This window comes from Dysidea avara, chromosome 4 (assembly GCF_963678975.1).
Source record: "Dysidea avara chromosome 4, odDysAvar1.4, whole genome shotgun sequence".
Taxonomy (NCBI): Eukaryota; Metazoa; Porifera; class Demospongiae; order Dictyoceratida; family Dysideidae; genus Dysidea; species Dysidea avara.
Window position 1 is genome coordinate 3967806 of NC_089275.1, and position 23905 is coordinate 3991710.

Below are 23905 nucleotides of genomic sequence, written 5' to 3' on the forward strand. Positions count from 1 at the left end.
AAGACAAAATATTCCCAGCAATGGATTTGCCTTGTCATGGAAAATCCGATGGTATAAGTTGCATCTCAGGAGAGCATAGCATTTGTAAGTTATGGCTGTTTCATTAAGTGCCTGCAGTTTATTTCTGCATTGTCATTGTACAAATCAATTTTTCTGTTGTTGCCAATTTATAGTCGAAAGTTTAGTCGAAAGTTCAAGGATTCTATAGCTGAAACTTTGATACTTTGGTTAATCCAAAAATGTATTAACATGTGGGGTTTTTGCAAATCCAGTCAGAATTATATGTGACAATCTCAGCAAACACCCACCTAGTTCACACAAGCATGCATTTTGAGGAAAACGAAATTTAAAAAATAGTGAAATTGCGCATACTACAATGAAAAAATAATTGTGGAAGTTTTAATCAATCCGTTACTCAAGTAAGTCAGTCTCAAATCAATTAAACCAATACATCATCTTATTTGCCTGCTCACAGAGAGTGTAAAAATGTTTTTTTTTGTTTCTGTAGCCCAATGATATGTTATGGTGGACGTAAGCAAGATTGTTGTCTATCTACAGGGCTAAAACTTGGTTGATTTGCTTATCCATGCATGGTGAACATTTTAAGCTAAATCCAAATACTGTACACTATAATGCAAACGGATCTGGCAGTCTTGAATGTGAGTACCTGTAGTTTGTTTTCATCATAATTGCTGTACAAATCGATTTCCCTGCTCTTCCTACTTTCTAGCACCATACGTAATTTCAAGACGATTTACCAAAAAAAGCTGAAACTTAGGTGATCTATTCTTTGTACACAGTAGAAAATGCTGAGTAAATAAAAAGAAATTCAGAAGCTGTGCTTACTAGGCAGGGTTTTGCTGAGACATTCACATAACTATTTATTTCATGCTGATTATTATTTCATGTTGATTTCATTTCATGTTGATTCATCAAACTTGGTAATTGCATAGGGAGTAAGTTATCATAATGTAGTAATTCCAAATTCATTTAATAATGTTGTTATTGTATGTACATGACATGTGTATTGATGATGGTTACATGTGACATGTTCTTTGTACCACTTTGAAATGTAATTGAGTCGTGTATAGGAGGGATTCTTTCCACAAAAATGTCATCTTAAAAATGTTCATAGAAATATTTTGCAATTTGAAAATTATTTTCCCGGAACAGTTTAACCCTTAAACCCGCATAGGCCAGAAAATTGTTCCAAGTGTGTGTGCCTGAAGAACTACATAGAAAGGAAGGCCATACAGTTTTTATCCCCAAAAATTTAACAGATTTTCAAAAAGTGAATAGATTTGTCTACAGATCAGTGTATGAAAAAATAAAACAGACTGACATATTTCAGTCCTTTAATAAAGCACCTTTATAAGTTCCTTTTCACTCCATATTATACTAGTAATCCAACATCTCCCAAATTAACTTCTAAAGCTTCTTTAGTGGTTGGGGAAGCTTTCTGTGAGTGTTCTATTAGGATATTGGCAAAAACATAGGCTGTCCCTATAAACAAGCTGACGAAAATTAACACTGATTACTACTACCTATAATTAGGTATAAAGTTATTGGATTTCTATACACCTAGCTGTAAAACAACAGTTTTAAGTACATAAATGGCTACTTTTATGCTAAATTGTCAACCCCTAACTGCTTGTGTGTTCCAAAATGGCAAGTATCTTGCTATGAAATATAAACAAACAGCAACAATTAGATAAATTGATAAGAATTTGTCTTTTATAGTCAATAAATGGTGGTATTGAGTCATTCTCTATCTCATGTTATGTATATAGGAGTATACTGGGCTGCACTATTCAGTGCAGCAGAACAAGATTAACTGTGTCAGGTTATATTTGAACCTAGGAGCTGATATTACTATAAAGGATCGAGTGAGTAACTGTTGTAAATTTAAATGTTACTGAATACACTAAACTTTTATGTACATATTCAAGAGCCTTATATGTACCACTCTGGTATTGGCTAATACAAACTTTATTATAATTATTATTGTGTTTTAGGGATGCTACGACATAGAAAATTTTATGTCACATGTCATAGAGGTTTATGTCATGAAAATTAATGTTGTGTGTCACGGCATAAACAATTTTTAAAATTTCGCAACTGAAGCTGTTACTTATGAAACTGTATAGCTATTTTGATTCAAACATGCAAAAATGTCAACTTAAACATCAGCAACAGTAACCATGACATCAACAACAGTAACCATGACAGCAACAACCAACATTGCTCATACTTATTTATTGCATCAAATTTGATCAAAATGAATAGAAAAGTGTGCTTTATTAGGAGGTATTTATATTACTACACAAAGAAGGCTATGTCATAATTATTAACATATCATGGAGCTTTATATCACGACATGTTGTACGTCATGACTATTGTGGTTATATGTGACTGGATCTCTGAAAACCTGACACAATCATAAAATTTTTTTAATAATATACTTAGCCATGTGCATGCTCTGGTAAAAGTTTCCGCCTTATATGACAATAGCCTATTGGAGCTACAGCCCTACAAATTAGCAACAACAGAAAAGTTCTATCTAGAAAAATGCTAACTACGTACCGTAGATTCCCTAAAATTTTGGCATCTCTAAATATTCGGCACTTCCCGTGCTTTGAACGCAATGTGCTCTAAATTTCGGCAAGCACAGGAAAATTTCTGATTATAAGCGCGCTCATTTTTCAGCACTCGGATTACTAGTTGACGAAGGTCTCTTGAGTCCTGAGGATTCCCAGTGATCTCACACAATATGCTACCTCGATGCTGGATGAAGCACCAAGTGTGAAATTGTTCAGGGAACGTACCCAACAATATCATCATGTGACATCACGGCGGGGCTTAGTACCACAAAACGATCTTCGTTTCATAACTCTCCTGGCCTCACATCTCCTTGTAACATGATACACCCTCAGATAACGCTTTGTTAAGCCATGAAACACTTCATGCAGCATCTGGTAGCGAGATTTGTCACGAGATAGTTCATAATATTAGCTATTGATTGTGGTTTCTATTTTTTATTACTTGTTGAAATCCTTAATATTATGCCTGGGTGATTGTATTCAAAAGTGATGTAATGAATTGACCATCCTCCCGGATAATGTAGACAATAATAGTATATAGCGCTGCGGCAAAGTGAGTGTAGTGGTATCGTCATCTCCGCCTCAAGGCGTTCCTGTTGGTACCTGTAGAAATAAATCCAGAAAGTAAGCAGTAAACGGATCGCAAATAACATAGCCATGAAGCGAGCTGACTGTATTAGGAATAGATCCCTAAAAATTCGACAATAGCACCGGGTTGGTACATTTTTTTCCTAATTGTTCGGCCAGACACGAACAGAATTAATTTATTTCTGCCGAATTTTTAGGGAATTTACGGTAATATTGTGTAGTGTGATTTTCACCCATATGCAATATGTGACTGTCTCAGTTAAACCCGTCTAGTTTGCTCAAGCATGCATTTTGAGTAAAACAAAATTAAAAATGGTGAAATTACGAATGTTATATAAAAAATATGCTAGGTTTAATCAAGCCATTACTCAGGAAAGAAAGTCTTCAATCAATTAAACCTATACACCATCTTATTCGCCTACTCATGGGGAGTTCGAATATCTTTGTTTCATTTCTGTAACCACAATGGTTTGCATCTCAAATGAGTTTGTTTATGATGCGGTAGATGTAAACAAATCGTTGCTGTTTCTTCAACAAAACTACCTTCATACGCCTATACACAAGTGACTGCAGGGCTAAAACTATACCTTGGTTGATCTGCCAATCCATGGTGAATATTATAAGCCAAATTCTAACATTCTAGACTAATCCAAACAGAACTTATGGCTGCAAATGTAAGCACCTGTGGTTTATTTTTAGTATAGTCACTGTACAAATTGATTTTCTTGTTCTACCTACTTTGTAGAGCAGCTATAATTCCATACCTACTCACCATAATTGACTGAAAGTTTGGTGAACCATTCCTCGGACAATATAGATAATTTTGAGAAATTAAAAGAAAAATTGGAGGTAGTGCAAACTAGATGGGTTTTCGCTGAGATGGTCACATAATTATACAAATTACACACAAACTGTAGCTAGCTGGTAATTAATACAAAGTACACAAGCAGTGGTTTGTGCTACAAAAGTAGAATGGTAGTACTGTATAGTAGCGATCCCAAAAATAATGTATGTTCCCTAAATAAGTAAAGCTTAATAATTATACAACCAAATACTAAGAATAATAAGAAATGCAGTTAAATTTATGTTATAAATAAATAATAATGAATAAATAATAATAATTAATATTCTCAAAAACTATGAGGCCTAGAGACATGCACTAACTAGGGATAGATTTGCCTATGAACAAAGGCACAAACGTATAATACTTACTCCAGTATTTATACCTCAGTTCCCATGTTTTTCTAGTAAATTTGCCCTTTATGCTGCAAACCATGATATAGATCAATGTACTCTAATAGAATGCTCAAATACCCTAATAGAGCAGTCAAGGCCTTCATAAAAATGTGTTCCTAAACGTAGCTTTTTAAAAAATTAAAATTTTGCCTACAGTGGGAATCGAACCAGGTACTTTTTATTTTAAGAGTTGGTGTATTACCACTGTATCAAGTGTTTCCAGGTCAATATAGGCTATTTTGTACTGCTAATAAATGCTATTATGTTCATTAACCCTGTAGTCAACAGCTAAATGCTTTGCTAAAAAAGTTTCTAACTGACAAACTGCCTGTTTTAAATATATAGTTCTGACTAAAGTTGGTGTTTTAATTAAAATGCTTTAAATTGTATACCTATAAAATTGCTATAAATTAATTTTCATGAACTTTGATGAGTCATTGTGAAAGCTAAAATGGCTACAGCTTCTGGGGGCACAGCCCCGCAGACCTCCTGCTGCCAGAGACTCTATACTCCGTAGGTCACCCTCATATCAACTACTTCCTCCGCCACAGCTGCAGATTGCTAGTTTTTAACCATTTGTGAGGATTAGCCATGTATGAGCACTTCAGTGACTTCACTCAATGACCAATGATAGTATATTTTTTTGAAACTGGACCTTAACAGCCTGCCATGTCTGTAGATATTCTTCTTGATAAAGTTCTTTATAGTGTTGCCACAATATAGAAAAACTCTATAATCATATGTCGCCAAGATTTATGTCACATGACCGTATATCATGATACAGATTGAACTAACTGTAACATTTGCAAGGCAATGTACTGCTCATTGTAAGTTAAAATTTAAGGTGGACGTATACCACAAGTAAAAGCTACTCATGTTTACAAGGTAATAAATACATTTACTATATACTATTGAGACAAGTGGCTGACATGTCATTCAAACCTTAAAACCTCACAGTTTACTTTATTGTTGGCATATGTCCATCACTAAACCATCAACACATAAATGCCAAATACCATATGTTTGGCCTCCCCAACATCATTATAATGTGACCAAATTTCATATAACCTGGCTTCACACACGCACACAAAATCAAACTTACATTTTACCAGAAATGGATTGCTGGTCTAATACACTATTATATTCCACTCTGTATTTCCTTCAGGTCTGGCAAGTCTGGTTTCTGCAGCAGCTTTCTTCTGACCCTGTCAAAGCTACAAGTGGAAGATTGGCACTATTAAATGGCCATGGCTTTGTTGTAATGGTGTGTAGTGAGTTCGGACTTCACAGAGAACTCGCCAATCAATCTGGAGTGATTTGAGTGCCATGGAGGGCCCAAGCCTGGCCTCTGGGTTCCATTTATCTTCTTGCTCCATTTTATACTCCTATATTAATCCCACCCACAACCACCACCCACCGCCCCTATTACTACCACCTGTGATATTACTACCTGCTCGGAGAAAGGTTCCCAAAACGGAATATTTTGTGTATCAGAAACTTATACACCCACACAGTGTTAGCTAGTAAATAGATGAATAATTTGTGCAAATTTTGTTTGCACAGCTGTAGGCACTGGGAAGTTACTGCACAATGAGTATTTAAAATTGCCATATCTCCTAACGAAGCTTTGTGCGTCAAAGCCAGATTTTGTCAAATCCAGTCACACATCATGATACATCGATATAACTGATTGGCTATACCACTACCTTGTTATATCAATACTATCAATCATAGGCAGCGGAAAGGGGGGGGCATACCACGCCGAAGTTATCCTTCTTGGAGTGGGGCTGAAAACTGCAATAAAGATTGAGATACTCTAATAGAGCAGTCACTCTAATAAAGCAGTCACAGTATTAGAACAGTGTGTAGCAAGCTATATATGTAAGGGTTTTTATGTAGTTTATCAGCTATGAATGCGTAGCTGGTGAGGTGGGCAGCTATTGTCAGCTGGTTGTGACTTTTTTTTTTTTTTTTGGTCTCACCATACCAAACCAGAGACTAAGTCTGGGTCAGCCCAGTTCCCCTCCTATCAACTACTTCCTCCACCCCTGCTGTCAATAATTATATCGGATATATCGTGGCAGTACTAGTTTTTTTGAAATACACCATGTTCAAATGCCAAATAACCAGTTTTGTGTGATAAAAGCTATGCAAAATGGTTAACCTTTATTTCACCCCAAAGCATACTTAGTTGACCCAAGTAAAATTATTCTTTAAAGGTACTATTTAACAGTACATGACTTGTAGTAGTGAAATGAATACTTATTGTTACAGTTAATGACATGTTCATTTATTACAACTTTGACCACAAAATAAAAAACAATTATTATGTGTCTTCATCTGTAATATACATCTTTAATTGTAATGTGATTGCTCCATAATTATAGTAGTGTCTGTTTCATTCTATATACTATTGTATGTAGATGTCTGATGGTAGTAGAAAGACACCACTGCAAAGAGCAGCTGATGACAACAAGTTGGACATCGTGTATTGTATGATCAAAGAATTCAATAAAGATGTTGATCAGGTATTATTATTATAATCCAACAAGTGAAAAAATGTGTTACAATAATACTCTCAATAGGCACCTTGACATAATTATTATTTGAAATAATTACGTACTAGTAATATAGTGACAAATTGCGTACATAGCAACGCTAAGGCACAACATGCGAAGCCGAGTGAAATTTATCCCCATTTCCAATACAACAAGAGTGGTATTTATCCCAAATTTCACTGCTACCCATGCTATTCCCAGTTAATACCATACTTGCTGCATATACGCATGCTGTGTATTAGCGTTGCTATGTACACAATTTGTCACTATGTACTAAACATGCGTCGACACTAATTGGCGCTACACTGTTAACATAAATTCTAGCCAATGAAATTACAATTACGACTTTTTCACTGCTGTCAGTGAAATATGGGATAAATTTCACTGCTACTATTGAGACTTTTGTATGGGCAGTGAAACAGGTATGATATTAGTCAAACGATTAGCCAATAATTAGTATTAAAACTACTTTGATTGGCTAAAATAGTGTGGTGTGTTTCTATTATAAGTAAATGTCCGACTTGACAACTAGTGTTACCATAGTGATAGATGCCTATGGCATAGCAACAATATGGTTGCTTAGCAGCAGTTGCTGAGTAACCGTAGCTAAAGTAAACATCATTTAGAGACCATAGCAATAGTTGCTAGGCAACAGTTACTAAGTGTGATTGTTCTTTTGTAGTGGTTATTTTTGGAATTCTGCTGCCAAGTAGCGATTGCTATGGTTGTTAGATTAATTTGCAATAGGACGGATGGCTGTGGTATTTGGGATTAATAGTTCTCACATTGTAAACAGGAAGGAAATAGCGCTCAACTTCGCCTTGCACTATTTTACTCCTTCCTGCTTATAATACTTGCACTATTAATCCTGAATACCACAGCCACCCATCCTATTATACTTATACAATAATAATCCTTGCCCTGTACAGAGTTCAATGACAAATAAGTCATCCTCAGCTACAAAAAGTCATTTTTCAGAGAGTTCAGTTATAAACAAATCATCTTGAATATTTGTAGCATGTGCGTAATATTTCTGTGTGACTACTCATTGTTCCTTTATAACTTTAGCCAAGCTTGAATTAAGATGATGTATCTAGGGATCAATCTTTTAATTTTGTTAGAGCTATCACTTAGCTATCCACAAAATTTTAATCCTGGCCCTATATGCTATGTGACAGGTAACCTGAGCAAAAAGTTACTAGTCCTAGAAAATACAACCATATGCATGAAATTCCTGAAATCTGTTATTCCGCAAATATTACATACCTTGAAACGGTCAGTTAACTCAAACTTCTCTACTGATGGAGATTCAAGTAAATACCTAATCAAGCATAATCGATTATTTTCAGTTTTTCTCATATTGTTAGTTTTCTCTGTGAATTTGGTCTTACCAAACTACCATTGTTCAAAAGTTAATGCATTGATTTCAACTGTAAGACTGATTTTATAGAGAGAGTTACATACATATTCAAATTCACAAACACCTAGTAGCTCTTTCCTTACTCTCCCACACGTTTGATTATATGTTTCTTCATGCTTTCTCACAATTAGTAAAAAGTTTGTGCAATGTGAAATAACCCTTTGTTATGTTTTATTGACATTATGAATATGATTCTGATGTGTGAAAGATTAAGCCAACTAATTTCTCTGTGATTATAATGAATTAATTACATGCTCAATTTCAAATATTATTGTAAATGAGTCCAATTATAAAGTGTTTGCAATAAAGTTTTTAACTAAACATATCGGTATTAAGGTTACAGTATACCAGAACTAATCAACTTATAATTGACCAATGTATTAAAACATGATAGTCACTGTACTGTACAATAGTTACTCTTATTATAAATCCAAGTTTATAGCAAAGCAATGAGTATGCTGCAATACTGCCGCCTAGTTGCACTACAATTTTACCTTGCCAGGGGATGGCAGACTCCATTGATGTAGTTACCATCACTGAAGAGAAAGACCTCGATAGACTAGCTTCGGTCATGAGCTACAAATTTAATGGCTGTGGTCAGCAGATCACTTTTTTTAACATCAACCAAAACAACTGGTATAACTGGCAGAGCACACTGGACCAATAACTTAGCAACTGTTTGGGGACAAATGGCAATAGGTGGTGGCTTCAATTCATTGGAAGAATCAATGAATGTTCTTGGTGTTCCTGTAATGATGAAATCACATTCATCCACACAGAACAATTGCAAGTTGCAATACAAAACAAAAAAAAACAGCTATAACAGCCATCGTTGATGAGGGATGGTGCAAATGCACACACAAACATTCATACAATGCTTTGTCTGGAGTTGGTGTCATTTTTGGCAAAGAAGCTTTTGTATGTTGGTGTACGAAAACAAGTTTTGTGCAGTATGTGCTAAGGGTGGTGTCAAGGAACATGAATACTTTAACTGAATCATCATCCTCCATGGAGTCAGACATTATATTGGAAGGGTTTCGCATGGCTGAAAAACAGCATGGTTTACACTACACCAACTTCATTGGTGATGGAGACAGTTCAGTCCAGTCCACATTTAGAGACAATGTCCATGAATGGGGACGTGACTTGACCAAGCAAGAATGTGTAAACCATGCTGTAAAGTATTTCAGTTCTTCCTTAGAGAATTTGTGACTGAATTTGACAAAACAAGGCTTCGACGCACAAAGCTTTGTTAGGAGATATGGCGATTTTAAGGAATCATTGTGTAATAACTTCCCAGTGCCTACAGCTGTGCAAACAAAATTTGCACCAATTGTTCATCTGTTCACTAGCTATCACTGAGTGGGTGTATACATTTCTGATACCCAACAGTGTGAAATATGATAGTGTATTAGACCAGCAATCCATTTCTGGTAAAATCGTAAGTTTGATTTTGTGTGTGTGGAAGCCTTGTTATGTGAAATCCGGTCACATTTAATATTATGAGAGGCATCATGTGAGATCACGTGATCTAACAACAATACAGATTGCTTGTTTGGCTGCCTCTTGCTATTCCCTGTGTTCCATGGGTTGGTATTAAAGTGTGGCCCTGTTTTCAAGCGTCAATTGGTAAGTTACACTTTATATGGGCTATAATGTATTCATATGTGACTGAATTTGACAAAACAAGGCTTCGACGCACAAAGCTTTGTTAGGAGATATGGCGATTTTAAGGAATCATTGTGTAATAACTTCCCAGTGCCTACAACTGTGCAAACAAAATTTGACCCAATTGTTCATCTGTTCACTAGCTATCACTGAGTGGGTGTATACATTTCTGATACCCAAAATTTGCCCTGTTTTGAGCAGCTTTTTTCGAGCGGGTAATAATATCACAGATGGTAGTAATAGGGTGGGAGGGTGGGGGTGGACGGTGGTCTTAATATACGGGTATAAAATGGAGTAAGAAGACGATTGGAATCCAGAGGCCAAGTTTGGGCTCTCCATGGCCCTCAAATTACTCCAAATTGACTGAGAACACTATTGGCGAGCTCTCTGTGAAGTCACAGCTCACTACACACCATTATCACAACCCCATGGCCATTTAATGGTGCCAATCTCACACTCGTGGCTTTGACAGGGTCGGAAGAAAGCTGCTACAGAAACCAGACTTGTCAGTGCTGAAGGAAGTACAGTGTGAAATATGATAGTGTATTAGACCAGCAATCCATTTCTGGTAAAATCGTAAGTTTGATTTTGTGTGTGTGGAAGCCTTGTTATGTGAAATCCGGTCACATTTAGTGAAAACCAATCCCTCATTACAAGGGTAGACACAAGCTTATGAAAGGCATGCGAAAATGACTGGCTTCATCAGCTAGATGTGCAATCATAATGAAGAGCAAAGATGTAGCAGAAAAGAAAAGTGATTATGCAACCACTGCCACACATTTGAACTACATTACACTGCTTTGACAGTCATCACAAATGATTACTGCAAAACTGAATGCAGAGAAAAGTACAAGGAGCCAAAGCTGACTACTTCAGCTGACTACTCAGCTGTACAGTGTGAATTAGTAAACATCCCTGGCTTGCAGCTAGACCAGATGGTTTTGTTTATGATTCCACAAACAACTCACCAGAGAACTTAGTTGAATTCAAAAATTGTTACTCTGCTAAGGACAATACATTAGTACAAGCAGCAAGCTCTAAGACCTTTTGTCTTCAAATTGATAAAAAAGGCAAACTTATTTTAAAACCTAACCATGATTACTAGCTACTAACAAATACAATGTGCAATGTTTTGTACAAACCATGATCTGGTTGTAATGACTATGGATCTACATAATGATAGAAAGGATTTATTTTGACTTAAACGTTTGTGAAAAATTTTTTCCTAAGCTACCTGAATTCTACTTCACATCAATTTTGATGAAGTTGGCACCTGAGCTGGGTGTAATACGTGAACCAGACCAGTGGTTAACAGATGAATGGACAGAAACATATTTACAATTGGACAGGAACTAGTATATTTACTATATTATTGTATGTATACTATTATTAGATTCCTAGGATACATATACTTTAAATTAACAAGAAGACATCCTGACCGCCTGGCAGACTGTTGTAAATGTTTAAGCATTAATCGAATGGCTGCAGGTTCAAGGCTGCCCAAGTCCAATGATGGATTTTTCTTCTTTCTGCACCTTTTCAAACATACTTTCTGTAACAGCTTTAAACAGGCTGTAGGACTAGGAGTCCTACAAACCTTCAGCACTTGTGCTGTTAAGTCTTAAGTAAATTAAAATAACTGTTCTACTATTGTCCCATAATGTCATGCTCCACATAACCCAGGTTGGGTAGTGGGTGGGAAGTTGTAGTGGAATTGTAACTGTGAGGGTAGATGAATTTTCAATTTATAGCCATTATCAATGAATTCCAAGATAAATAGCATGAACTAGTGGGATTTGTAACTCAAAGTTGTCCTCAGGGGTGGAAATTTGTGATCTATTGTTTGCAAACACCACCAATCTTTACCTCTGTCTGACTTGAGGTAAGTGGAGCATGACATTGATAGGTGCATAAATGCTGAGTTAGAAACTACACATAATCTTGTTGAATACAGAAAAAATCCTATGTATACCCAAGCGATGACTTTATCCCCCAGACGTATGCAGTATCAAGCATGTATGTACAAAGGAGCCATAACAACTGATTGTAGAACTTCTTAAACACATACGTAACATTGTAAAATTAATGTACCTTTTATAGCTACCTACACCAGCATAGTTGAATGACAATTGTTTAAAACACAGCTTACTTAAAACACCGTGCTTTACATACATATAACAAACCTTATTCTTCCCTTTTTTAATCTTCTCTTACTAACACACACCTTAGAGAAACAGTTTACCACTGGTTTTCCATCTGTCACCTTTGTTCATAACCTGATCCTTCACAGGAAGTTACCAAATAGAGAACCAAATGAATGGGCTGAAAAGTAGTGCACTTTTCATGCAATCACTACCCATTGATTACCTTTGACTAAATAATGCATGATGCAATCTTAGGTTTTTAAGTCATATGAATTGAATTCCATGTTTCCGGTATACCACAACCTTAAGAGTAGGCTTCAGCCAATTATATTTTGAAAATAGCCTATTATACTTTTGAACAGTGCTCCAAAATTAAGCCTATTATGCTCAAATGATGCTTTAAAATGAAAGAGTATCTCAATCTTACTAAACAAAGTGTGTGCAGACAGCCAGCGAACAGTAAAAATAATATCATGTTTTTAATGCAGTAATACTGTGTAGTGTGTGCATGTTTTGCCATATTTTTGGCACACACATTGAGCATTTAAATAAAATTTGAAGATTATGATGGTGTAGTGTTTGATGCTTTTGCCAGCCTAATATGTTTGAAATTATGCCAGCATAATTGGTGCAAGCCCTATCAAGGGCTAAACATATTAAAGTTGCACTAATTACAAAATTTTAGATTATAAACAGTCATATAATTATCAAGACACACAGTAGTGTGTCGTGCGGCCCAAGAAGCCGGCATGCCACACTGTGGGTATATTTAAAAGAAGAAAGAAAATGCGATTTTCACACCTATGTAGCTCCATGATCCCTTATCCGATTCGAATTACTTTCACTACAGAGGTGCCCACCAAGTAGGCCACGCCACATACCAAATGTGAAGGAAATCGCCCCAGCCATTTCTTCTGAGATATGAGTGGCCAAAATTTTGTTTTAATTTCTTTGTTTTTTTTCTTTGCCATAGGGGGGCTACAGGGGTTTCAATTTCTTTCTGCACACTTTGCAAAACTTGCTATAAAACACAAACGTTTGACTCCATTGTATCGATACTTGGCACAAATAAAGAGCGTATAAAGGTGCATTCGCTTACCAAGTTTGCTATTAATCTGATAGATATATCCAAGGAGTTATAAGCGTTTATTCACGTAAAAATATGAAACTTTGTCACGGCTACAGGGTAAACCGAGTAGAGGAATACCTTGAAACTTCGTGCGTACATATGCTGATCATCGTAGGAGTGCCTTTTGGTGGTTAGAACAGCAACAGACTTACAGCTACAAAGTTATAAAGCAAAAACCAAGCAAGTGTAAAATTACGGGATCGAGATACTCTAATAGAGCAGTCACTGGGGGGAAGGTGCATAAAAAAATCAACTGATCATGACCAGAGTTCGAACCAAGGACCTCCATACCTAATACCTGCATCCTTACCACTGTTATCACTGATCACTTCACTTACTTTCTACCTTATAAATGAACATTCTAGCTTATTAAGTAAAACTGATCTACCAATAGAAAATCTAGATTGGCCTAGAACATTCTATGTGTGTTCTATTAGATGATTTCAGCAAAAGCAAAAACGTGCGCTCTATTAGAGCATTAGCACCATACTATTGTTGCAACACTTTGAGGATCAGTCTAGTAGCTATTTCATCAAATCAGAGCCATTTTCATATCGATCAGTGGTATATTTGTAGTATTACCTTAGTTTCGCCCCCAGGCAGTCTGCGAGCAGACTAGTATGACCGACTCGCGCCAATCATCATAATCATCACAATAAGTGCTATGCTAGCAAAACTTGTGATACAACAGCCTGGAAATCATATCCATGTAAAAAGGTACAGGATTTGCTTTGTTTAAAGTTGAGCAACTGCATCTTTTCATGTTTGCATGAAAAATCGTGATACTCTAATAGAACAGTCACTGCAAAACTATGATTGAATGCTCTGATTGATTTATCTGTGACTGGGATAGGCAGCTTGTTTCCTGATAGTATCCCAGGGAGCTGGAACATCACAGCTCCAGCACAACAATGTACAGTAACTAAATAGGTAACTACACAAATAAGACAATTATAATTAATATACATAAAATAATAAGTAGCTAGGTCCAGCTTTGGGTGTCAGTGAAAATAATCAGAAAATTCATTGAGTGAATCAGATTCAATAATTCAGTGGGGTAATTTGTTCCAATCTCGGATGGTCTCTAAGGTCTATGTCATTAATGTATAGTAAGAACATTAGGGGTGCCCTGGGGGACACCAAACAATACTTTCTTTGTACTAGATGTGTAACCTTCAACTAATACTCTTTGTGCTCTGGAGGTGAGCCAGGTAGAAATCCACTTGCTCTAGTCAATGCTATGGCTTAAAGTAGCATCCTTTGGCTTCTTCTAGAAATATAGGAGCGAAGCATTGCTTGGTTATCTACAGTTCTTTGTTACAACAGGCTATTCTACTTTGGATGATCCTCGTTTCATCACCTGTGATAACACACAATATATACAAGCGGAGTCCACATAAATTACAGGAACATGCACTCAGCTCATTTTAGGGAAACTTTAATTGTTTCAAAAACATGCAAAAGTTTTCAATATGAATATCCTACGATCATGCATACCAATTCACTTCATAAAAATCACTGTAGTGGAAATGAATACATATAGACCTAATACAACTTTATATTCAAGTATAGCCATCATGCATGCATGAACTAGCAACAATGTTTGTGGTACCATGTGTCCAAGGACACCTGTGTCTAAATTGTTTGTTTTTCATCAGTAATGGTTTTCTCGCTGTGTTGGTAACTGTCTTGGATAAGTAGGTAATTTATAATTTTCTGTATCACTTGTATGGTTATCATTGTTCCTGTAGCAGTTAGCTATGATCCATAGATAAAGAGAAATAACAAACGTCAAAACCTTCCTTGGTTTTGAAAATACAAAAAGAAGTGAAATCCACTCAAAAACAACCAAGCTGTAAAAAAAAAGAGTGCAGCCCTCAAAATCCTGGGTGAAAAAAGTTGTGAAATCAAAGGTGGCAGCCAAGAAATGGCTGCAATGATGTTAGTGCTAAAAATTTTTAATAATGGCTGTGTGCATTGTTAAAATTTATTAGCTTTAACATCATTGCAGCCATTTCTTGGCTGCCACCTTTGATTTCACAACTTTTTTCACCCAGGCTTTTGAGGGCCGCACTCTTTTTTTACAGCTTGGCTGTTTTTGAGTGGTTATAAATATGCAGTCTATACATTTACTGTATAGCAGGAAAGTTTGGCAGGGATAAAGTTTGGCAAATTTGGCGAATGACCAGCCATTTGCCAAACTAAAACCAACCAAACTTTCCGACTTGTCCACTTTTAATATCATGTGAATTGGAATACACACACATCTTGGGAATCTTGAAGTATTTTCGAGTTGTTAAGAAAACCGAGCAGTCAACTCCATCAAGAGATACTGGATCCCAAATTAATGGACCATTATGTAAGGTGATAGTTACCGTCACCCACCATTGCTGAGGTAAATGAAAAGTTCAATGAAAAGGTCAGTGCTGCAAGTGTCTGCCATATTTTCTTTCTCCATGGAGGGATTTGGCTACAGTTACTGCTAGTGGGTCATGTCCGTTTCCAGTTTCTAGCTCTCTCAGTGCCCAACTCTTCACCAAGAGCAATAATTGCCTTGTATATATGGAATCCACGGATCACGTCATCTGTACAACATAGCTCATCCTCACAGCATGCAAGTCCATGCATGTAGTGGTGTCACTATAATGAAGAATGCTGATATGCAGTTCAAGAAATGAAATAAATTAGTGAAGCGGCGCCAATTGGTTCAATAATTCACCAAACTTTTTTTTCGCCATTTACATTTGATGGAGAGATTCGCCAAACTTTATTCCCCCCAAACCTTCCCGCTATGTGGTATATAGCTCCTATTAATGTAGATAACTTAAATTTGTGTTTATATATAGGTAGCTACGTAAGTATGCTCTACCACCATTACAATGTTTTCTTGTCATCTAGGGTTACCATTACCAATCAAAGATTACAACTATGATTCAAGATTATGAAAGTTCTAATCCAAAATTGGTGTCTTCATCAAAAGGTATATTATATTATGTGATCAAGTTTGAATATCCAATCTGTTTGCATATTTCATTACATTTGTTCATCTACGTAGTTATAGCACATTGAAAAGGGCTGAGCTACATAAAACTGTTATTATTGTTCAAATTAATAGTGTTGCAAAGCATTATCAACAGAAAACAGCAACAATGAACTATTAGTAGGAACCGGTTAGGTTATGATATAGTTACCCAATGATTTGGTGTATTGTTATGGATGCAAATGAATGAAGAACCTTATAGTAGTGGCTAAGAAAATTGTTCACTTTTTGATAAAAGCACCAAACTTATATTAGTACAAATTTTGTTAGATTCATGCTATTTCATATTGTGATGGTGCCATTAGAATTACCAATTGTGTCACACTCAAAGAACCTGACGATCAAAACCAACAGAAAATGTATTTGGGAAGCCATAAAATGCTCAACAGTAAATAATTATGTAACCAGGCCTGTGAAAATAAGGCATGTGGGTACATAACATTAGCTAACTTTTTCAAACTTTACTGATTCATAACTTTGCAAGTTGGTATGTTATAACCATTCAATTTCCATCACTTATTTCATATTTAATTGGCATTATAGTACAAGTTACCAATAGTATTGATATATGATTCATTATGAGATGGGGTGTAGTTTGTGCACACATGACCTATTTTCGCAGGCCTGGTTGCATAATAAACTTTGCATCTGCATAGACAAGCAAGGGGTGGTCATATCCAGAAACTGATCAAGGGAGGTGTGAATCCAGGTCATTAACAGCAATTTTGAAAGGCATGGAGGTTCAATGTATATGAAGCCATATATATGTGATATATTATTTCTATTGGGTTGTCCCTGTGCTTTTGCACTGAAATAATATTATTGGCTCCATTAGAAGTCTTTAAAAACAGACCTAATTGCACTTGTAAATTTGAAATACATTCATGCTATTTAAGCAAAATGTATGATTTCCTGACGAGCTAGAAAATATGGGCTTATAACCTAGTTTTAAAATAGCTTCCAAAAATTCCCTTAGACAATGATTTTGATGTGGCACCATATTTCAAATTATTTAGTATGCCTTACTCAGCTTCCACAGAAAATTGGTGCTTTTATCACTAGGGACCCGCCGATTATGCTGGAATAATAATGAGCATAATATAGGTGCCTGAAAGCATTGAGCATAATGCTAGAATAATAGGCAGAACACCTGTGCATTACCATAAATTCTTGCTTATCAAAATACATATCACAGAGAAACATTGATATACTCTAATAGAACAGTCAGAATAATCAGACAGCTGACTGTTCTATTAGAGTATACCGATCTTTTCTGTAACATGCATTTTGACAAGCAAAGATTTAGAGTTTGTGCTTCTGCAACTTACTGTTTTCCCATAAAGAGCAAATTTTACTAGAAAACATAGGAACTTAGGTATAAATATTGAGCGTAATAGGTAAATATTGAGCATTAATTTAAGCATAATAGGCAAAATTTTGTGCAGTGCAGCATAGCATAATAGTTATAATAATGAGCATAATTGATGGGTCCCTATTTATCACAAAGTAAACAAATCAAAATGTGTTGCTTAGCTGCTCTACCATTAGGGTTAGCAGTGATAATTATGAAAGCTTACTGGAAAATTCTTGTAGCAGGCTGGAAAATGATGCATGTAGGTGATGGAGAAAGGTATTAAGCTTAGTGCACAGGTAGCTATATATATGTGGGCAGCTGTTTGGAATATCATTAATACTGTAATGGAGCAGTCACATAGATACTATAATAAGCAATCGAGTTTATCTAAGAACAAGCAAGCATGCATTAACAGCTACTGAAGTCACCAATAATCTAACTTCAAGCTATTATTAAGAGACTCTAGATCTACACTGCATATAGAATACAAATTCAGAACAATTACTAATGAAAAATTATACTAATTCATAAAATGTGACCCGGTCTGCGAAAAGGGCTCTTATAGCCTTTCCAATTGTCCAAGTTTGGCAAATCATAACTCCTGATCAGCTAAATCTATCATCTTGTAATTACACCCTCAGCTAGTGCTATGTTAGGAGTGTACAGTGACCAAATTGTAGGCTTGTATCTTATTCACAAGCTAAGTTATTGGTTACCATGTTTACATAATTGAAAAGGCGATAAGAGCCCTTTTCGCAGACCAGGTCACAAATATTGAATTATCCCATTTGGCATGTAGACTGCCTACCTAGTAAAGACTTCTCTTATAAAATAGTGTACTATAATATTTGTCTTGGAACATATGCAGTAGATGTGCAAAGTGATGTCATTCTTATTCTACAGTTCCATCTGCACCTACTGACCTGATTGCAAAGGCACTGTCACATGATCAGATCAAGATCGCATGGAGATCAGTTGCTGACAGTGGTGGTGCTGATGTGAGCAACTTTGAGTTGAAAGTTACTGAAATGGATACTGGAGCACTGGCTAATAATGATAGACAGCTTCAAGGAAATCAAATGGAAAATACAATTGATGGTCTTAAGAGTAACACTAATTATCGGTGAGTCTGTTAGATGATAAAATTAATGGCTAATGAACACTAGCTTGACTTACATAGTTTATACTTTTTTTGCTATCACGCACCATTGTGATTGTTTCTTGCATTTTAGTACAGTATATGCGTGATGCTTATTTTCATGATCTTCCAATATTGACTTAAGCCACAGTGAGAATGTCTGTACTGATGTTATCTGGTGTTTGCATTATTTAGGATTCAACTTGCTGCTGTGAACTGTGCAGGGCAAAGTAACTTTGCTGAAGCTTCTGTGAGAACCCCAGCATCATGTAAGTACATAATACAATTCCAGAAACTACATTTCACGATACATACCATTATCCATTATTTATGGCCTTCTCTAAAGGTAAAAGCTTTTTGGTTAACTGAAGATACAGCTAACATTTTAAATGTATAACGCATTATCTACAAAAACAGGGAAGCTGTGATAAAAGGGTGAGGTCTCCTGAAAAGCCAGAATTAAGAAAAACGGCAGCCAAGAAACAGCTGTCATAGTGAGCTAATGATAAAAAGTTTAATTATGACGATTCTAATGTACTGCATGTGTGTTTTCTCCTTCAACTTTCACTATATATGTAGAAGAGTTGGCACCAAATTTTAAATGAATTGTTGTTCTTAAATATTTTTTGCTGTTAAGTGTTACCTTACAATCGAAACCATTTCTTGGCCATCACTTTGCAGTTGGATACATATCTTGTTCACCCTGTCTGTTTTGGAAAGCCATACCCTTTTTCACAGCTTGGATACATATTATATCAACAACACACATTAATGTTTAATTTTGGAAACAATTGTATTATTTGTACCATATAGCCACACCACAAAATGTGATGGCTGGTGTTCATCAGTCTAAAGTGGTGGATATCATTCGACAGCACAAGAGCCAGTTTCAACATGAACCACAAGACCAGAATCTAGTACAACAGCGAAGGAGCCAGCAACTACACCGTCACCTAAATAACCAGCAGCAAGAACCACAGCAAGGGAGCCAACTTCCGCAGAATCAACCACAAGGACAACACCAAATAAATCAAACCCAACAACAGATAAAAAATTTAATGAAACAGTTACAGCAAGTGCAAGCCACCATCATAACGGAACAAGAAAAGTCACAGTCACTGTGGAAGAGATGCGAGTTGCTTGAATCTACTTCAGCTGCTGAACAGGAAAAGTCACAGTCACTACAGAAGAGATCTGAATTGCTTGAATCTGCTTCAGCTGCTGAACAGGAAAAGTTAGAATCACTGCGAAAAAGATGTGAGTTGCTTGAATCTACTTCAGCTGCTGAACAGGGAAAGTCACAGTCACTGCAGAAGAGATGCGAGTTGCTTGAATCTACTTCAGTTGCTGAACAGGAAAAGTCACAGTCACTACGAAAGAGATGCAAGTTGCTTGAATCTACTTCAGCTGCTGAACAGGAAAAGTCACGGTCACTGCAGAAGAGATATGAGTTGCTTGAGTCTACTTTAGCTGCTGAACAGGAAAAGTCACAGTCACTGCGGAAGAGATGTGAGTTGCTTGAGTCTACTTCAGCTGCTGAACAGGAAAAGTCACAGTCACTACGAAATAGATGCGAGTTGCTTGAGTTTACTTCAGCAGCTGAACAGAAAAAGTCACAGTCACTGCGGAAGAGATGTGAGTTGCTTGAATCTACTTCAGCTGCTGAGCAGGAAAATTTACAGTCACTGCAGAAGAGATGCGAATTGCTTGAATCTACTTTAGGTGCCGAACAGGAAAAGTCACAGTCACTGCAGAAGAGTTGCGAGTTGCCTGGATCTACTTCAGCTGCTGAACAGGAAAAGTTGCAGTCACTAGAGAGAAGATGTCAAACTTTGGAATCTAATTTGGCCACTGAACAGCAGAAGTCCCAGACAAGGTATCAGAATCATGAGGAGAGGCTCAAAGAAGTAGAGGATACAGTTGAACGATTGTGGTCAATTTCAAAGGATGAGCTCAGCTTCACTAACAAGATTATTGGCACAGGAGGATGGGGATATGTCACTGAAGCTAATTACAGAGGAAGAAAAGTGGCAGCTAAATGTCTTCATACAGCCATCACATCTTCACATAACCAGCAACTGTTTGTTAAAGAGATGAAGATCTTTGCTCGTTGCAGACATCGCAATCTGTTACAGTTTATTGGAGCTGTTCCTGATCACCCAGCTATCATAGTCACAGAGCTGATGGATACCAACCTCAGAGAAGCATTGACTAATGGAAGAGCCACTCCAAGTCATGTTTATCCCATCTGCATGGACATAGCTCAGGCACTATCATATCTGCATGGCATTCAGCCCCACCCCCTAATCCATCGTGATGTCAGTGCCCCCAATGTTCTGCTGAAGTCTAGTGATTCAGGGTGGGTAGCCAAGTTGTCTGATCTTGGCTCAGCACAGTTCGCTAACATTGCACAGACCCTTGCCCCTGGATGTGTGGTGTATGCTGCTCCTGAAGTTCGTCATGAAAGTTCTGCTCGTAATCAGACCACAAAGATGGATGTCTACAGTTATGGTGTGTTATTAATAGAGGTCCTCATAAGGAAGATGCCTATTGGTGATGTTGAGGACCTGATTGCTACTATCCAACCAAAGTGGTCGAGTTATGTTTCACTGATAAGACAGTGTACTACCAATGAGCCATCAAGGAGACCAACTATGACAAAAGTGATTGATACACTGAATACCATTACTATCTGAACTGAACAACTTGTTTAGCTAACTGGTTTAGTTTATTTGATTTCTAGCAAGTTAAAAAGTTCGATATTGTTTGTACTGAGTAGTTTTTTGATCTTTTTTTGGTTTATGGTTTAATTGTAGGTGTTTGTTATGGGATTGTTTGCACCTAAAAGGTGTCATGACATCTTGTAATCACCTAAACTGGTGGATATACAATGCAAGCGATAAAAGAAGTGAAGTCCTGGACTTACAAGTTGTACAATAATTCCAGTTTTGTTAGGGTTAGTGTTCATTACTGTTCAACCATCTTCTGTTGTGCGTTTGTTATGTGGGCAGATCAAAGGCTGCCACCGGCAATGATACAAACCAACTGTACATATAATTGTACCGACATAACAATGGTTGTACCCTTACTGAGCACCACCTTAGGCCACACAGTCTGGCCATGGATTACATAGAAACCATACACCATGCCACAATAATACGTACAATTGCAATCTATCAATAATAGTACTTTATACTCCCAAGACTCCTACAGTGCTATATTACTCAGTAATGAATGCTCAAAGTTTAAATAGGAAGCAGTACAATAGCTGAACCTGCATGATATGCATTAAGCTAAAGACTATATAAGATTTTTATCGCTGTATTACTCAGGAATGAATATGTGAAACACCTAGCTATGCTCTGAATGGGAAACAATACAATCACTAGGCTGAATCAGCCATCAACAGATTCAATACACCGTGCACTGGTTCATGCCTACTACTAAGGTATTAGCAAACCACCAACAGTGAAGTCAGTAGCACTGCATGGTGATTGGTGACCAGACCATAGCCACTAGGCTTGAGTCAATTATGCTTTGAAAATTGCCTATTATGCTTTTGAGCAGTGCTCAAAAATCCAGCCTATTATGCTCAAAATTATGTTCTCAAAATTAAGATTATGCTCAAGAGCTGACTGTTTTATTACAGTGTATTTCCTACTGCCGTAATAGAGTAAGTGACTGTTCTATTAGAGTATCTCGATCTTATTTCCATAAAGTGTAAATAATCAGTCAAGAAATGGTAAAATAATAACACTGCAAGGTTTCTGGTATGAATGTGCAGTGTGTTCATGTTGTGCAGTATTTTTGGCACACACATTGTGTATTTTAATTAAACGTCTTGAAAATTGTCCTATTATGCTGACATAATGCTTGATGTTTGTGCTAGCCTATTATGCTCAAAAGCATGCCGGCATAATTGGCACAAACCTAATAGCCACACACTCAAGCTGTGACCTTATCCTTATGTTAGTCTTAAGTTTAATATAACACTTCATTGTAACATATAGAGTTGTTTAGGCTTGAGTCTATTATGCTTCAAAATTTGCCTATTATGTTGTTTGTCATTTCTCCAATTTTCTGCCTATTATGCTTGTTTTTATGCTTTTCAGAAATGCATAATGCTTTTATTTGTGTTTTTTTCTAAATAAGAGAAGTTCTTCATATGATAGAACATGAATGAAAAGTGTCACTTCAACTTCAACATACAAAAATTAGCAATAGCTTGAAATTGGGATGTGCTCCAGAGTTTGTAAGCATTTTAGAGCAAGGGATCTGAGGGCAAATCTATAGTCCCTTAGAAACTGTAGACATTAATTTTTATTGTCTAATATCTTTGTAATTTTTATGCAAATAATTATTGATAAAAATAATATTATGATAGATATTCTGAGCTTTAGCAATTGGTATTCAAAGGACAGCAACTGCTCAGTATAATATTATGCAACTTGCATTTGCACCACCATGCCAAGAACTTATTAGCCTCCTGGAGTAAACACTAAAATAATGGTTCTCATTCTCTCTGTTGCATGCTTTGACTGCTCTATTTTAGAATCTCGATTTTTTTGAAATATTTTCCTGGTTTGATATGAACCTCTGCCTCACTGCAGACCTGCAGATTCTTGACTATTTTCAATTTCCAGACATTCACTAGCTATACTGACTCATCACTAACCTTATTATTATCGGAGCTTCTCTTGTAGCTATTGTCTTCCAATCGAACTTTCAATAATCATAATCATCATATCACATTTTATTTAAAATCAGACGATGAGACACATTAGATATAGCTATAAACTGCTTTGCCATGCCTTGGTACTAATTGACACATGACTGCATGTAGGGACCCGCCGATTATGCTCACAATTTTACCTATTATGCTATGCTGCACTGCTCAAAAATTTACCTATTATGCTCAAAGTTATGCTCAATACTTACCTATTATGCTCAAATTATGCTATGCCTCAGTTCTCATGCTCTGCTAATAATTTCCAGTTTATGGATAAATGATAAGTGGCTGAAGCACTAAC

At 36.5% G+C, this 23905-nt stretch overlaps 1 protein-coding gene across 2 annotated transcripts; it reads left to right on the forward strand.

The window, feature by feature from the left end:
* The first annotated feature begins 1767 nt into the window (after positions 1-1767).
* LOC136253221 (uncharacterized) lies at positions 1768-21789 on the forward strand. Of its 2 annotated transcripts, XM_066045846.1 has the most exons (6): positions 1768-1886; positions 6848-6952; positions 16242-16323; positions 18641-18860; positions 19071-19144; positions 19689-21789. In XM_066045846.1, the coding sequence occupies exons 2-6, from the start codon at positions 6848-6850 to the stop codon at positions 21569-21571; spliced, it is 2364 nt and encodes a 787-aa protein (XP_065901918.1). In that variant the 5' UTR covers positions 1768-1886; the 3' UTR covers positions 21572-21789. The 2 variants fall into 2 exon arrangements, with proteins under 2 accessions (XP_065901918.1, XP_065901919.1); XM_066045847.1 differs by lacking the exons at positions 1768-1886; positions 16242-16323.
* Positions 21790-23905: the final 2116 nt, after the last annotated feature.